This window comes from Capricornis sumatraensis, chromosome 7 (genome assembly GCF_032405125.1).
Source record: "Capricornis sumatraensis isolate serow.1 chromosome 7, serow.2, whole genome shotgun sequence".
Lineage (NCBI taxonomy): Eukaryota > Metazoa > Chordata > Mammalia > Artiodactyla > Bovidae > Capricornis > Capricornis sumatraensis.
This window is the reverse complement of record NC_091075.1, coordinates 33,032,425-33,050,097: the sequence shown is the minus strand read 5'-3', so window position 1 is coordinate 33,050,097 and position 17,673 is coordinate 33,032,425. Positions and strand designations below refer to the sequence as shown.

The window sequence follows — 17,673 nt, the reverse complement described above, 5'->3', positions numbered from 1 at the left end:
TCATTTTGTCATAGGCCTTTTAAAAAAGCTGGACACCTGTTGAACTGTTAAAATTACATGCATTCAGTTCAGTTCAGTCACTCAGTCGTATCTGACTCTCTGCGACCCCATGAGCCGCAGCATGCCAGGCCTCTCTGTCCATCACCAACTCCCAGAGTTTGCTCAAATTCATGTCCATTGAGTTGGTGATGCCATCTAACCATCAAATCCTTTGTTGTCCCCTTCTCCTCCCACCCTCAATCTTTCCCAGCATCAGGGTCTTTTCAAATGAGTCAGCTCTTCACATCAGGTGGCCAAAATATTAAAGTTTCAGCTTCAACATCAGTCCTTCCAATGAACACCCAAGACTGATCTCCTTTAGGATAGACTGGTTAGATCTCCTTGCAGTCCAAGGGACTCTCAAGAGTCTTCTCCAACACCACAGTTCAAAAACATCAATTCTTCAGTGCTCAGCTTTCTTTATAGTCCAACCCTCATATCCATACATGACCACTGGAAAAACCATAGCCTTGACTAGACGGACCTTTGTTGACAAAGTAATGTCTCTGCTTTTTAATATACTGTGTAGGTTGGTCATAAGTTTCCTTCCAAGGAGTAAGTGTCTTTTAATTTCATGGCTGCAATCACCACCTGCAGTGATTTTGGAGCCCTAAAATACAAAGTCAGCCACTGTTTCTACTGTTTCCCCATCCATTTGCCATGAAGTGATAGGACCAGATGTCATGATCTTAGTTTTCTGAATTATATGCATTAAGTTTAGGTTAAATTTATGATGCAATAAAGGTCTTCATTTTTAGTTTTATTTGTGGTTTGTGATATATCAGGACCACTGTGTAAAAGCAGAGTTCATAGTACCTTTAATACTTATTTGATAAGAATTAGACTATCATTTTATTACTTTACATAAAAATCAAAATTTGTAAGTATCTTCATACAAATGGCAGTTAACATAGCTGTGATTTTTTTTTTTTTTCCCCCAAAGTGGTTTTTCACCCCAGGCACATTAAACATTTATAAAATTGTTCTGTTTGAACAGTTTTGTGATTTGCTTTTCAGTAATGTTGCTAGGACTTCATTGCAGGAAGAAAAATGTTTTTGTGTGTCCTCTGAGAGATTGGTTATGTAAGCCTTGGTTAATGTTATTTACAAATATGACTCAGGAGCCTTATGATAGTGATTGCTATCATTTTATGACAGTTAATTGCGGGAAGGTCAAGAGTTTTAGCGTACCAGGATTTAGACTCTGGGTCTTGGATTTTAGGTCTGATACTTTCCCTTGTATGACTTTGGACAAGTTGCTTCCTCTGAATCTTAGTTTGTCTATAAAATGATGATATAATGTCCCCTTGGGGTTATTGTAAGTATTGAAAATGTGTTTCACTTCTGGACTTGATACTGAATAGTGGCTAATAGTAGCTTTTGTTTTTTAAATTGGTACTTTTTAATTAAAATTCATGTGATCATTCCTTTTTCAAATGTATCATTAATTGGCTCTCGTATCTATGGGTTCTCATCTACAGATCAGCTACAGTGGAAATATTCAGAAAGAAAAATTCCAGGAAGTTCTAAGTAGCAAAACAAATTTGCCACATACACACTGCAACCTTTTATGTAACTTTCACGTGTGTATTTACAACTCTTTACATAGAATTTACATGAATCAGGTATTATAAGTAATACAGCTGTGTGCATATGTTATATGAAAATACAGGACCATTTTATTTAAGGGACTTGAACATTCCCCCATTTTGGGAGTGGGCAGGGAAGTCCTGGAACCAGTCTCCCTAAACCTCACAGATAATGCAGGACAACTGTATTCACTAAACCAAGACACTGAACACTTTAATATGAATTCCTTAAATCAGGAATTCCTCCTCCTGTTTATAAGGGAGAATAATTTTGAAACTCAGCCCTTGGAGAGAGGAGACTGCAATAGAATATTATACTCACCTGCTTTGGATAACAAGTGATGCTGACTTTATTAGTGCTGCTGCTGCTGCTGCTAAGTCGCTTCAGTCATGTCCGACTCTGTATGACCCCATAGATGGCAGACCTTCAGACCCCACCCCGTCCCTGGGATTCTCAAGGCAAGAACACTGGAGTGGGTTGCCATTGCCTTCTCCGGACTTTATTAGTGAGGGCTGCCATAACAAAATAACACAGACTGAGTGACACAAAAAGCGGACTTATTTTCTCCCATATCTAGAGGCTAGAAGTCCAAGATCAAGGTTTCGGTGGGTTTGGTTTCTTGTGAAGGCCTTTCTCCTCAGCCTCTTCCTCCCTGTGTGCCCACGTTGCCTTTCCCCCATGCACACACATCCTTGGTTTCTCTCTAAGAACATCAAGTCATTTTGGATTAGGTTACTAACCTAACTGACTCATTTTAACTTGGTCACTTCTATGAAGAACCTGTCTCTAAATATGTTACATTTTGAGGTGATGGGGGTTCGAACTTGAGCATAGGAATTTTGGAGGGGACATAATTTTTGGACATAATATTCCCTGGTGGCTCAGATGGTAAAGCGTCTGCCTACAATGCGGGAGACCCGGGTTCGATTCCTGGGTCAGGAAGATCCCCTGGAGAAGGAAATGGCAATCCACTCCAGCACTCTTGCCTGGAAAATCCCATGCACAGAGGAGCCTGATAGGCTACAGTCCATGGGGTCTCAAAGAGTCAGACACAACTGAGTGACTTCACAGATATAATTTGGCCCATAACACCAATATTTGCATAAGAGCTAATGTATGTTGGATATTAACAGTGTGCCAATTTCTAAATTAAATTCTTAATATATATCTTCTAATTTTATGTGCACATCAATCCTGTGATTATTAGCATCTCTCTTTTATAGAGGACACTGAGACTTAGATTAAGTAACTTGACTGAGAGATGGGATTGAAATTCAAGTCTTTTGGGCTCTAGTGTCCATGTTCTCTTAGGTAAGAATTGAGTACTAGGAAACAAAAGCACAGAGAAAAGAGGGTTGAAATATACAAACCGCTGTTTTGCAGTGTCCACTAAGGTCTTGCTAGTAAGTAACCTCTGAAATGCAAAATCATTTAATACCAGCCCTGGTTAACTATTAATTTTTTCTTTGAAAATTAGGAGGAGGTTTGGTTTAATATGGAAACATGAATGAAGCTAAAGATTTTTGGCACGTGATTGTGTTACAACAGATTTGCACAAACAAAATTTGTCTAATTTTCAGGTTGCTCAAAATGCCTTTCTGCTTTTTGTCTTTTGCAGAAGATTCTAGTGTTCCAGAAACTCCAGAAAATGACAGAAAAGCAAGTATATCATATTTCAAGAATCAAAGAGGGATTCAATACATTGATTTGTCTTCTGATAGTGAAGATGTTGTTTCCCCAAATTGCTCCAGTACAGTTCAAGAGAAAAAATTCAACAAAGACACAGTGATTATAGTGTAAGCAACTTAATAGGTTCATTATATTTGCATGTATAACCCCCCCTTTTTTTTTTGTAAAAGTTGACTTATGTTGAAAATTTTTGATAATTTCCACCCCACTTTTTTCCTTTTCCTGACTGCATCATAGTCATTTTTTCCTAATGTAGAGACGTAAACACGTGTGTGTGTATGTATATGTTTATGTGTATGTGTGTGAGAGAGATTGATTCTGGACTGATTTTCTCTATTATTATTATTATTTTTACCTCACAAGTTGGCTTGTGGGTTCTTAGTTCCTGAACCAGAGACTGAGCCCAGGACACAACAGTAAAAGCACTGAATCCTAACTAATGGACCACCAGGGAATTCCCTCGGTTCTGATTTTCAGGAAAAAAGTTCACTTAGAGTAAATATTTAATCTTTTCATTCTCCATAGATAGGGAATTTTTTTAACAAGTACCTTTGATCATTTGTAACTACTTCCTGATTTGTTCTTGAATCTGATTGACATTTTTGGACATTTTGGGGACACATTCAGTGAGCTAGTACAGTGCTTGTATGATAGATAGAAATGTAGTAAGTAAATAAAAAATGCAGTATGCCAAATAATAAATCTGATGGGCAAAGGCGAGGGAGAGGGGATACAGGATTTGGGGCCAGGGTTAAGGGCCAAGGGTAGAGTACATGGTTGGAAAAGACTTCATTAAGAAGATGTTGCTTGAGCGGAGATGTGAATATGCTGGGAGGGGCATTAGGAATATCCTGCTTAGTGACCTTTAGTGGTGTTATGCCTGTTTAGGGAGAAAGTAGTGGGTTCCATCATCATGACAGATAGATGGGGAAACAGTGACAGACTTTATTTTCTTGGGCTCCAAAATCACTGCAGATGGTGACTGCAGCCATGAAATTTAAAAGACGCTTGCTTCTTGGAAGAAAAGCTATGACTAACCTAGACAGCATATTAAAAAACAGAGACATTGCTTTCCCAACAAAGGTCCATCTAGTCAAAGCTATGGTTTTTCCAGTAGTCATGTATGGATGTGAGAGTTGGACTATAAAGAAAGCTGAGGGCCGAAGAATTGATGCTTTTGAACTGTGGTTTAGGAAAAGACTCTTGAGAGTCCCTTGGACTGCAGGGAGATCCAACTAGTCCATCCTAAAGGAGATCAGTCTTGGATATTCATTGGAAGGACTGATGCTTAAGCTGAAACTCTAATACTTTGGCCGCATGATGTGAAGAACTGACTCATTTGAAAAGACCCTGATGCTGGGAAAGATTAAGGGCGGGAGGAGAAGGGGTTGACAGAGGATGGGATGGTTGGATGACATCACTGACTCAATGAACATGAGTTTGAGTAGACTCCAGGAGTTGGTGATGGACAGGGAGGCCTGGCATGCTGCAGACCATAGGGTTGCAAAGAGTTGGACACAACTGAGTGAACTAAACTGACTGACTGGGGCTAATGCTAGAAAGTGAAGGACCTAAGGTCACAAGGTGAGGAGTAGAATAGGGAAAGGACTTTATCAAGTTAATAAGCCCATAGGCTATTTGGCTTTTATTCTGAATGAGAATAAAAGGAGCTAAAAAGGATCATACTGAGCAGAGGAGTAAAATGACCTGATTAATATGTTTAAAAGTCTTTAAGGGTATAGGGAAGTGGTAGTAGAATCATGAATACTTTTGTAATAACCAAGGCAAAAAAAAAAAAAGGATGGAAGCTTAGACCATTCTAGTACCTATGGGAGTGAATAAGAAGTAGTTAGATTCTGGATATACTCTTAAGGTAGAGCAGAGAGGCTTTATTGATGGATTGCAAATGGAATGGGAGAGAAGGAAATACGGATGACCCTAAGATAATTTGACCTGGGCAACTGGAAGGATGGAGTTAACAGTAACTGGGATAAGGAGTACTGTCTTGAGTATGATAGAGAACAGCGTTAGAAGGAAAGATTGGCAATTAAGTCTTGGACATCTAAGTGGACGTGTCACGTAGGCAATTTAGATTTGTATCATTAGGTTCTGGAGAGAGGTTTAGGTTCTACATCTAAATTTAGGTGTTGTCAGGATGAAAACTGCAGTGTTAGTCGCTCAGTTATATCTGACTCTTTGTGACCCCATGAACTACAGCCCGCCAGGCTCCTGTGTCCTTGAAATTCTCCAGGCAAGAATACCGGAGTGAGTTGTCATTCCTTTCTCCAGGGGATCTGCCTGACCCAGGGATAGAACCTGGGTCTCCTGCATTGCAGGTCCTTGATATTAAAAGATACATGATTAGATAAAATCACTAAGAGACACTGTAGTATAGCTGGAAAACAGACAATGCCTTCGTTGGAGGACTTAGGCCAGGGGAACTCTTGATTTTAGGAATGGAGCAACATGAGAAGAAACTTATAGAAGATTCTAAGAAGGAGCAGTCATTGAGGTAAAACCCAAAAGGTTGTGTGATGAGAGGCTAAGTGAAGAAAGTGTGATGCAAGAGATCAAGACTGTCCTCTGCTAAGATGAGGATTTCCTCTTAAAATGAATTTCCTTTTATACATAAGCTTAAGTGAACATGCCTTTGTCCTGAATTTCACTCTGAAATAAAAAACAATGCTGATCCTATGTGGTAGATCCTGAGGAAATTTGCTACATTAGCACTCCAAATTTTACTTTTTATTTTGAAAATAATTTAAATTTACAGAAAAGTTACAAGAAAAACCAGTTTCCACAATCCTTTTAAAAAGATTCATCCTTTGTTAACATTTTCCCACGTTTGCTTGTCACCTTCATATAATAAGGGCTTCCCTGGTGGCTCAGAGGTTAAAGCGTCTGCCTTGCAATGCAGGAGACCTGGGTTCGATCCCTGGGTCGGGAAGATCCCCTGGAGAAGGAAATGGCACCCCACTCCAGTATTCTTGCCTGGAGAATTCCATAAACAGAGGAGCCTGGTGGGCTACAGTCCACGGGATCGCAAAGAGTCTGACATGATTGAGCGACTTCATTTTCATATAATAACAATGAGAATTATTGTATTTTTATTTATTTTTTTATGACTGCACTGGACTTTCTCTAGTTACAGCGAGTGGGGACTACTCCAGTTGTAGTGCTCAGGCTTCTCATTGCATTGATTTCTCTTGTTGCGAAACATGGGCTCTGGGCACTCAGGCTCCAGTGGTTGCAGCTCACAGGCTATAGAGCACAGGCTCAGTAGTTACGGTGCATGAGCTTAGCTGTCCTCTGTTACGTGGGTTCTTCCTGCACCAAGGATCAAACCTGTTTCCCCTTAAATGTAAATTGATGTACTTATTCCTCCACCAAGAATGTCTTATAATGAAAAAAAATAATCAGCTGAACAAAGCTTTGTACTTAGTAATGTAGTTGTTTCTCCCTCTGGTTTTAGTTCCTTATCTTTTGATCAACAGATAACAAACAGTTTGATTTCAAGGAAGGTGGTTAGTCCAGGAGTCATATTTTGAGTGCTACTGTATAGTAAGGTTTTCTTTAGCATCATGCACTGGGTTTAGTTCATCATGTGTCTTTAGTCTGGTTTAATCTGAAATTATCTCAGCCTTTTTTTTTTGATTCCCATAATTTTCATTAATTGTGACAGTAATAAACCAGGTTTTTTAGGATGTCTGTCACTTTCTATATGGCTTCCCTGTGGCTCAGACAGGAAAGAATCTGCCTGCAATGCGAGAGACCCAGGTTCGATTCCTGGGTCTGTAAGATCCCCTGAAGCAGGAAATGGCACCCCACTCCAATATTCTTGTCTGGAGAATCCCATGGACAGAGGAGCCTGGCAAACTACAGTCCACTGGGGTTGCAAAGAGTCAAACATGACTGAGCGACTGACACTTTGATTTTTTCAATTTCTACACCCCTAATGCGCCCAAGAATTGATGCTTTTGAAGTGTGGTGTTAAGAAGACTCTTAAGAGTCCCTTGGACTGCAAGAAGATCAAACCAGTCAATCCTAAAGGTAATGAGTCCTGAATATGCATTGGAAGGATTGATGCTGAAATTCCAGTACTTTGGCCGCCTGATGTGAAGAACTGATTCATTGGAAGAGACTCTGATGCTGGGAAAGATCGAAGGCAGGAGGAGAAAGGCATGACAGAGGATGAGATGGTTGGATGGCATCACTGACTTGATGGACATCACTTTGAGCAAGCTCCGGGAGTTGTTGATGGACAAGGAAGCCTGGTGTGCTGCAGTCCATGCGGTTACAAAGAGTTGGAAACGACTGAGCAACTAAACTGAACTGATACCATAGATCAGTTTATCAGTTTTTCAACAATGCATAAGAGAGTTTACCCTTCTCTCTGTAGAGTTTTGTTTGTTCTTTTCATCTCTCCTAATGGATGGGCTAAAGTTGAATTCTCAAGCCTGAAATTAGAATTCGCCATTTCTTCAAGTAGCACCTTTTTAAAGGAATGGCATTTGGAAATCTGGGAATGAGGTGTGTTCTTTCTTTGCTGTTGGGTGAAACGGGATTGTCATTGCCCTTTGAGCAAGAATGGGCTAGGATATGAGAGAGAATGTTGTGGGGTTTTTGTTGTTGCTTTTAAAATCGTAAGTTTGTGATAATATATTTTATTCTGACCTAATACTGTAAGACTCTTCCTTGCCTCTCATCTGTTATTTCCTTCTCTGATAGTGAGACCTCTGCTTCCACCAGTATCATTATATTTGCTAATTTGTTGTCACCCAGTGTACGTATAATAGTTTCAGAATTGCTGTTGTCATACTGCTTGACTGTAAAGCCCACTAAGAGTTTAAGATTTGTTCATAAGTTTTATGTTGTCTTTAGGTGAAGGATGGTTACAGTACTTGGATTATTTATTGAAAATTTTCTTTGTTATTCTCTTCAAGTGTAGTTCATTATGTTAATTTTTGTTTGTATTCCTTTTAGGGTTTTTTTCCCTTGTCCCTTTTAAAAAAAATTTTTACCTTCAAATATTTAAAATATTGACATGGGTCAAAACTCTATATAGAATGTGCTTAGAGAATAATTGAAGTAGGAAATGGCAACCCACTCCAGTATTCTTGCCTGGAAAATCCCACGGACAGAGGAGCCTGGCAGGCTGCAGTCTGTGGGTTTGCAAAAAGTTGGACTTGACTGAGTGTCTAAGCACAGAGAAGTAGTAACTTCCTGTCCCTTCTCCTACCAGCCTCTTCCTCCTCCCACCTCAGAACTAACCAGGTAGTTTTTTGTCATACTTTGTTTTTCTTTCATGTGTCTTTTTTTTCTTTGCTGCACAGAAGTTAGCACTCTATATCTTGTGCTGTGTATGAATAAATAATGTGTATGTATGGGACTTCCCCTGGTGGTTCAGACGGTAAAGCGTCTGTCTGCAATGCGGGAGACCTGGGTTCAATCCCTGGATCGGGAAGATTCCCTGGAGAAGGAAACGGCAACCCACTCCAGTACTCTTGCCTAGAAAATCCCATGGATGGAGGAGCTTGGTGCAGGCTACTGTCCATGGGGTCGCAAAGAGTCAGGCACGACTGAGCCACTTCATTTCTTTCTTTCATTTCATAGATGTATGTGTACATTTATTCTTTGTTTTATTAATTTCAGTTCAGTCTCTCAGTCATGTTTGACTGTGATCCCATGGACTGCAGCACGCCAGGCTTCTCTGTCCACCAACTCCTGGACCTTGCTCAAACTCATGTCCATTGAGTCGGTGATGCCATCCAACCATCCCATCCTCTGTTATAGATGAGATTTATTAACTTAGCAGTATGTATATATATCCTGGAAATCATGTCAGCTCATAAAAATCCCTATTGTTTTCACAACACTGTTTTCCATAGTTACAATCAGTTACAATCAACGCATGGGCCTTTTTAATTATTAGGGTTTCTTAACCTTGACACTGCTGACATTTTGGGCCAGGTAGTTCTTTGTTATGAGCAGCTTCTCTGTATGTTGTATAATGTTTAACAGAATCCCTGACCTCTACCAGTATTTGGAAAACTCAGCAGTGGCCACAGGACTGGAAAAGGTCAGTTTTCATTCCAATCCCAAAGAAAGGCAATGCCAAAGAATGCTCAAACTACTGCACAATTGCACTCATCTCACATGCTAGAAAAGTAATGCTCAAAATTCTCCAAGCCAGGCTTCAGCAATATGTGAACCGTGAACTTCCTGATGTTCAAGCTGGTTTTAGAAAAGGCAGAGGAACCAGAGAAGAAATTGCCAACATCCGCTGGATCATCAAAAAAGCAAGAGAGTTCCAGAAAAACATCTGTTTCTGCTTTATTGACTATGCCAAAGCCTTTGACTGTGTGGATCACAATAAACTGGAAAATTCTGAAAGAGATGGGAATACAAAACCGTCTGACCCGCCTCCTGAGAAATCTGTATGCACTTCAAGAAGCAACAGTTAGAGCTGGACATGGAACAACAGACTGGTTCCAAATAGAAAAGGAGTACGTCAAGGCTGTATATTGTCACGCTGCTTATTTAACTTCTATGCAGAGTACATCATGAGAAATGCTGGACTGGAAGAAACACAAGCTGGAATCAAGATTGCCGGGAGAAATCTCAATAACCTCAGATATGCAGATGACACCACCCTTATGGCAGAAAGTGAAGAGGAGCTAAAAAGCCTCTTGATGAAAGTGAAAGAGGAGAGCGAAAAAATTGGCTTAAAGTTCAACATTCAGAAATGGAAGATCATGGCATCCGGTCCCATCACTTCATGGGAAATAGATGGGGAAACAGTGGAAACAGTGTCAGACCTTATTTTGGGGGGCTCCAAAATCACTGCAGATGGTGATTGCAGCCATGAAATTAAAAGACGCTTACTCCTTGGAAGAAAAGTTATGACCAACCTAGATAGTATATTCAAAGGCAGAGACATTACTTTGCTGACTAAGGTCCGTCTATTCAAGGCTATGGTTTTTCCTGTGGTCATGTATGGATGTGAGAGTTGGACTGTGAAGAAGGCTGAGTGCCGAAGAATTGATGCTTTTGAACTGTGGTGTTGGAGAAGACTCTTGAGGGTCCCTTGGACTGCAAGGAGATCCAACCAGTCCATTCTGAAGGAGATCAACCCTGGGATTTCTTTGGAAGGAATGATGCTGAAGCTGAAATTCCAGTACTTTGGCCACCTCATGTGAAGAGTTGACTCATTGGAAAAGACTGTGATGCTGGGAGAGATTGGGGGCAGGAGGAGAAGGGGACAACAGAGGATGAGATGGCTAGATGGCATCACGGACTCGATGGATGTGAGTCTGAGTGAACTCCAGGAGATGGTGATGGACAGGGAGGCCTGGCGTGCTGCGATTCATGGGGTCGCAAAGAGTCGGACATGACTGAGCGACTGAACTGAACTGAACTGAACTGAACCAGTTAAATGCCAGTAGCACCTCCCTAGGCAGACAGTCAAAAATGTCTCCAGCCACTGCCACATGTCCTCTAAGGGCAAAATTGCCTCCCTTTTGAGAACCTCAGATAGAGATAATTTTATTTCTTGGAAATGGTCTTGCTCCCTGTCTCCTGTACAGTGTTGCTAACCTCTGTCCATAGTTCATCAGGCATTCTATCAGATCTAGTCCCTTAAATCTATTTCTCACTTCCTCTGTGTAATCATAAGGGATGTGATTTAGGTTATATCTGAATGGTCTAGTGGTTTTCCCTAGTTTATTCAATTTAAGTCTCATTTGGCAATAAGGAGTTCATGATCTGAGCAATAGTCAGCTCCCGGTCTTGCTTTGCTAACTGTGTAGAGCTTCTCCATCTTTGGCTGCAAAGAGTATAATCAACCTGATTTCAGTGTTGACCATCTGGTGATGTCCATGTGTAGAGTCTTGTCTTGTGTTGTTGGAAGAGGGTGTTTGCTATGACTAGTGCATTCTCGGCAAAACTCTATTAGCCTTTGACCTGCTTCAGTCTGTACTCCAAGGCCAAATTTGCCTGGTGTTACTCCAGGTATTTCTTGACTTCCTACTTTTGCATAATGAAAAGGACATGTTTTGGGGATGTTAGTTCTAGAAGGTCTTGAAGGTCTTCATACAACCATTCAACTTTAGCTTCTTCAGCATTACTGGTCAGGGCATAGACTTGGATTGCTGTGATACTGAATGGTTTGCCTTGGAAACGAACAGAGCTCATTCTGTTGTTTTTGAGATTGCATCCAAGTACTGCGTTTCAGATTCATTGACTGTGATGGCTACACCATTTCTTTTAAGGGATTCTTGCCCACAGTAGTAGATATAATGGTCATGAGTTAAATTTACCCATTCCAGTCCATTTTAGTTTGCTGATTCCTAAAATGTCAGTATTCACTCTTGTTATCTCCTGTTTGACCACTTCCAATTTGCCGTGATTCATGAACCTAACATTCTAGGTTCCTATGCAGTATTGCTCTTTACAGCATGGGACCTTGCTTCCATCACCAGTTACATCCACAACTGGGTATTGTTTTTGCTTTGGCTCTGTTTCTTCATTCGTTCTGGAGTTATTTCTTCACTGATATCTAGCAGCATGTTGGGCACCTACTGACCTGGGAAGTTCATCTTTCAGTGTCCTACCTTTTTGAGAACCCCCTGTTCATGGGGTTCTCAAGGCAAGAATACTGAAGTGGTTTGCCATTCCCTTGTCCTGTGGACCACATTTTATTAGAACTTTCCACCATGACCTGTCCGTCTTGGGTGGCATGGCTCATAGTTTCATTGAGTTAGACAAGGATTAGATGTGATTAGATTGGTTAGTTTTCTGTGATTGTGGTTTTCAGTCTTTCTGCCTTCTTCTGGAGAAGGATAAGAGGCTTATGGAAGCTTCCTGATGGGGGAGACTGACTGAGGAGGAAAATGGGTCTTTTTCTGATGGGTGGGACCATGTTCTGTAAATCTTTAATGCAATTTTCTGTTCATGGGTGGACCTATGGGATTTAAGGGACTAGATATGATAGACAGAGTGCCTGATGAACTACAGACGGAGGTTCCTTACATCGTACAGGAGACTGGGTTCAACACCATCCCCAAGAAAAACAAATGCAAAAAAGTAAAATGGCTGTCTGAGGAGGCCTGTAAAAGAAGAGCTATAAAGGAAGAGAAGCGAAAAGCAAAGAGGAAAGGAAAGATATACCCATTTGAATGCAGAGTTCCAAAGAATAGCAAGGAGAGATAAGAAAGCCTTCCTTGGTGATCAGTGCAAAGAAATAAAGGAACAACAGAATGGGAAAGACTAGAGATCTCTTCAAGAAAATTAGAGATACCAAGGGAAAATTTCATGCAAAGATGGGCTCGATAAAGGACAGAAATGGTATGGACCTAACAGAAGCAGAAGATATTAAGAAGAGGTGGCAAGAATACACAAAAGACGTGTACAAAAAAAGATCTTCACAACCCAGATAATGACGATGGTGTGATCACTCACCTAGAGCCAGACATCCTGGAATTTGAAGTCAAGTGGGCCTTAGGAAGCATCACTATGAACAAAACTAGTGGCAGTGATGGAATTCCAGTTGAGCTATTTCATATCCTAAAAGATGATGCTGTGAGAGTGCTGCACTCAATATGCTAGCAAATTTGGAAAACTCAGCAGTGGCCACAGGACTGGAAAAGGTCAGTTTTCATTCCAATCCCAAAGAAAGGCAATGCCAAAGAATGCTCAAACTACTGCACAGTTGTACTCATCTCACATGCTAGTGACGTAATGCTCAAAATTCTCCAAGCCAGGCTTCAGAAATACATGAACTGTGAAATTCCAGATGTTCAAGTTGGTTTTAGAAAATACAGAGGAACCAGAGATCAAATTGCCAACATCTGCTGGATCATCAAAAACACAAGAGAGTTCCAAGAAACATCTATTTCTGCTTTAATAACTATGCCAAAGCCTTTGACTGTGTGAATCACAATAAACTGGAAAATTCTGAAAGAGATGGGAATACCAGACCACCTAACCTGCCTCTTGAGAAATCTGTATGCAGATCAAGAAGCAACAGTTAAAACTGAATATGGAACAATGGATTGGTTCCAAATTGGGAAAAAAGTACGTCAAGGCTGTATATTGTCACCCTGCTTATTTAAATTATATTCAGAGTACGTAATGAGAAACACTAGGCTGGATGAAGCACAAGCTGGAATCAAGATTGCCAGGAGAAATATCAGTAACCTCAGGTATGCAGATGACACCACCCTTATGGCAGAAAGCAAAGAACTAAAGAGCCTTTTGATAAAAGTGAAAGAGGAGAGTAAAAACGTTTGCTTAAAGCTCAACATTCAAAAAACTAAGATCATGGCATCCAGTCCCAAAACTTCATGGCAATTAGATGGGGAAACAGTGGCAGACTTTATTATAGAGGGCTCCAAAATTACTGCAGATGATGACTGCAGCCATGAAATTAAAAGACTCTTACTCCTTGGAAGAAAAGTTAAGACCAACCTAGACAGCATACTAAAAGGCTGAGACATTACTTTGCCAACAAAAGTCCATCTAGTCAAGGCTGTGGTTTTTCCAGTAGTCATATATGGATGTGAGAGTTGGAATATAAAGAATGCTGAGTTCCAAAGAATTGATGCTTTTGAATTATGATATTGAAGAAGACTCTCTGAGATTTTCTTGCAATGCAAGGAGATCCAACCAGTCTGTCCTAAAGGAAATCAGTCCTGAATATTCTTTGGAAGGACTGATGTTGAAGCTGAAACTTCAATACTTTGGCCACCTGATGCAAAGAGCTGACCTATTTGAAAAGAGCCTGACGCTGGGAAAGATTTAAGGAGGGAGAAGGGGACGACAGAGCATGAGATGACTGGATGGGATCACCAATCAATGGACATATGTTTGCGTAAACTCCGGGAGTTGTTGATGGACAGGGATGCCAGGCGTGCTGTGGTTCATGGGGCCGCAAAGAGCTGGATACGACTGAGAAACTGAACTGAACTGATAGAGATAGTAGAAACTCTGACAGTTGGTGGAAGTCTCTCAGGAAACATCAATAGATAATAAGGAGCTGAAGGTAGAATCCTAGGTAATCAGTCAGTTCCGTCTCTCAGTCGGATCTTTGTGACCCCATGAAGTGCAGCACGCCAGGCCTCCCTGTCCATCACCAACTGCTGGAGTCTACCCAAACCCAAGTCCATTGAGTTGGTGGTGCCATCCCACCATCTCATCCTCTGTTGTCCCCTTCTTCTCAATGCCCTCAATCTTTCCCAGCATCAGGGTCTTTTCTAATGAGTTAGCTCTTTGCATCAGGTGGCCAAAGTGTTGGAATTTCAGCTTCAACATTAGTCCTTCCAATGATCACTCAGGACTGATCTCCTTTAGGATGGACTGGTTGGATCTCCTTGCAGTCCAAGGGACTCTCAAGAGTTTTCTCCAACACCACAGTTCAAAAGAAACAATTCTTCGGCACTCAACTTTCTTCATAGTCCAATTCTCACATCATACATGACTACTGGAAAAACCATAGCTTTGACTGGACACACCTTTGTTGACAGAGTAATGTCTCTACTTTTTAATATGCTGTCTAGGTTGGTCATAACTTCTTTTCCAAGGAGTAAGCGTCTTTTAATTTCATGGCTGCAGTCACCATCTGCAGTGACTTTGGAGCCTGAAAAAATAAACTCAGATGCTGTTTCCACTGTTTCCCCATTTATTTGCCATGAAGTGATGAGACTAGATGTCATGATCTTAGTTTTCTGAATGTTGAGCTTTAAGCCAACTTTTTCACTCTCCTCATTCACTTTCTTCAAGAGGCTCTTTAGTTCTTATTCACTTTCTGCCATAAGGGTGGTGTCATCTGCATATCTGAGGTTGTTGACATTTCTCCCTACTCTCTTGATTCCACCTTGGAATCCTAGATAATACTGGAATTCAAAAAGGTAAAAAAAGAAAGCCTTCTATACAGATTGAAGGTGAAGGTGAAGTCGCTCAGTCGTGTCCGACTCTTTGCGACCCTGTGGACTGTAACCTACTAGGCTTCTCCATCCATGGGATTCTCCAGGCAAGAATACTGGAGTGGATTGCCATTTCCTTCTCCAGGGGGTCTTCCCGACGGGATCGAACCCGGGTCTCCCGCATTGGAGGCAGACGCTTTAACCTCTGAGCCACCAGGGAAGCCCAGATTAAGGACAGGCTAAGAGGTAAAGGGAAAATCAGAAGTAATGATACTGCAGAACCCATGGGTGAGGGTTGGGGGTGGGCTGCATTTTCAAAGAACAACAGTGTTTGAGACCACAGAAGAACAGATAACTAATGAAAGATTTGGGGGTTTTGTTGTTGTTTTAAATCACATTTGACTTTGTAGAGGATATTATTGCCCTTAGAACAATTACCCTGAGGCGATGGGGCAGAAGATATATAACAGTAAGTTGAGAACCATGAAAGATACGAAGAAATAAAAATGCAATCTTGAACACATAGACTTGGAGGGAAGCAGTTAAAGAGAGAGATTCAGGGGAGAAGATAGTAGACAGTTAATTCCTGTAGGCATTAGGCCTGGAATCCCTTAGTCCTGAGTGTGTGTGGAAATGGAAGGGAATAAATAACTTGATTTGAGACCAGATAAAAGAACACAAAGTGGTCATTCTTGTTCTTGTAGATTTTTTCTTTTTTTTTAAAGCTTTAGTCATATTGGAAAATAATAGATAATGAACATATATATGCCACCTACATTTAACAGTTGTTACTATTTTCCTGTTGCATTATTTTATTATTATTATTAGCTGAAGTATTTTACAGTGAATAATAGATAACCTAACACTCATCCCCTTAGTACTTGTTCTATATCCCACTTACATAAATACTACTATCAGTGAGCAGTTCTCTAAATCGTGTAATTCCCAGTTTATATTTAGGTTTCTTGTGTTTTGTAGCTAGTCTTTCAAACCAGAATCCAAATAAGAAACATTTGAGTGTCATGACTCTTAATTAAGTATCCTTTGATCTTAAAATAGTACACTCCCCTCCTGTCTTTTTAAAGCATTTTAACTTACTGAAGAAATCAAGTCTTCTAGACAAAATAGACTTTTCTGGTTGCTTCTTCATGATTGTATTGAATTTATTCCTCTATCTTTTCTATCTCCTATAAATTGGACGTTAAATCGAAGGCTTAGTAAGATTCACTGTCAGCATGAAAACTTCCTACATCAAGAGATACATGTTTGTCCCACAGAATGGTGATGAATCTGATCACTAATTTAAGGGTGTGATGGTCAGAAGAGTAAGGACATTTAAAGTGGTTATGCAGTGTGAAAATTGTAAAAGGATTCCAACGTGAAAGCTTCATTTTCTCAGTGAACTCAGAGGCAAAAACCACACTTCCAGGTTAGGAAGTGTGAATGTAGTAAGTCAGGGTGAAAATTTAGAGTTGAATGTGTAAGGAATGAGAAATCTGGGTGTAATGGAAAGGGAGATCTGTGTAATTGTCTTCATTAAAGGAAGAGATTTATTTAACCCTGTTGCTTTAGAGCAGTTTTTCAGAGCAAGATTCAAGAAGTCAACCCAGAAGTTTGTTAAAATATATACTTCTGGTCCTTCACAGTCCAGTTTATATGTTTCAGGAGATTCTTAGGCATAACTGGTACCCCACCAGGTGCAGCTGAACTAAGTAAAGAGAAAGTTACTAAAATACAGGTCCTGGATATGTGTCTAAAAGAGCTGTCCAAAAAACAAAATTAGTTGCATAGCAAAGTCTGCATTCTCTGGCACTAGGAATATACTTGACTATATTTCTTTCTCTGATCTCTGTAACTTCTACCCATTTGTTATACTTCTGCTTTCTGATCTTCAGAATGCTTACTGTGGTAGAAAATCAAAATTTCAAAATGAATTATATTGTTTGGGAGAAACACGAATGAGATTTGGCTCACAGTGTCTTTTATTTAAGATAAACATATGAACTGAAATGTAATGAGATTAAAGTTAGTCGCTGTTGGATGAAGCCTTGTGTAAAACAAATGCTCCCTGTCTGCTAAAGAAACATTTTGTTCTTGGTAGACAGTCTAATATTGAATGGACCATTTTGATTTTAACACTCTGATTCTGATCACCTAGGTAGACTGTGAAAATCCTTTGATATTTTTATTAGTGTATGCATGATAATTTCTCAGGAACAACATGACAACACCCATCTTTTATTCAGGGCACAGGTGAAAAAAGTAGGAAAGAGAAGGCAGGTATGCAATGGATGAGTATATTAACGAAATGGTTCAAGTTTTTGCCGCTCTTTTCTATCCTAGCCCAGAGAATTTGAAATATGTTCAAAGTATGCTGACTTTCAGAATGTAGATTTATATGCACAGTGTACTGAAATAGAAAAAAACAAAAACA

At 40.2% G+C, this 17,673-nt stretch overlaps 1 protein-coding gene across 1 annotated transcript in view; it reads left to right on the top strand.

The window, feature by feature from the left end:
• The window catches only part of SMARCAD1 (SNF2 related chromatin remodeling ATPase with DExD box 1), an 89,468-nt gene that overhangs the window by 18,921 nt on the left and 52,874 nt on the right, over positions 1-17,673 (top strand). The window contains exon 2 of the mRNA XM_068975028.1: positions 3,248-3,425. Coding sequence (XP_068831129.1) covers positions 3,248-3,425 — 178 coding nt within the window. The remainder of the gene's footprint in view (positions 1-3,247; positions 3,426-17,673) is intronic.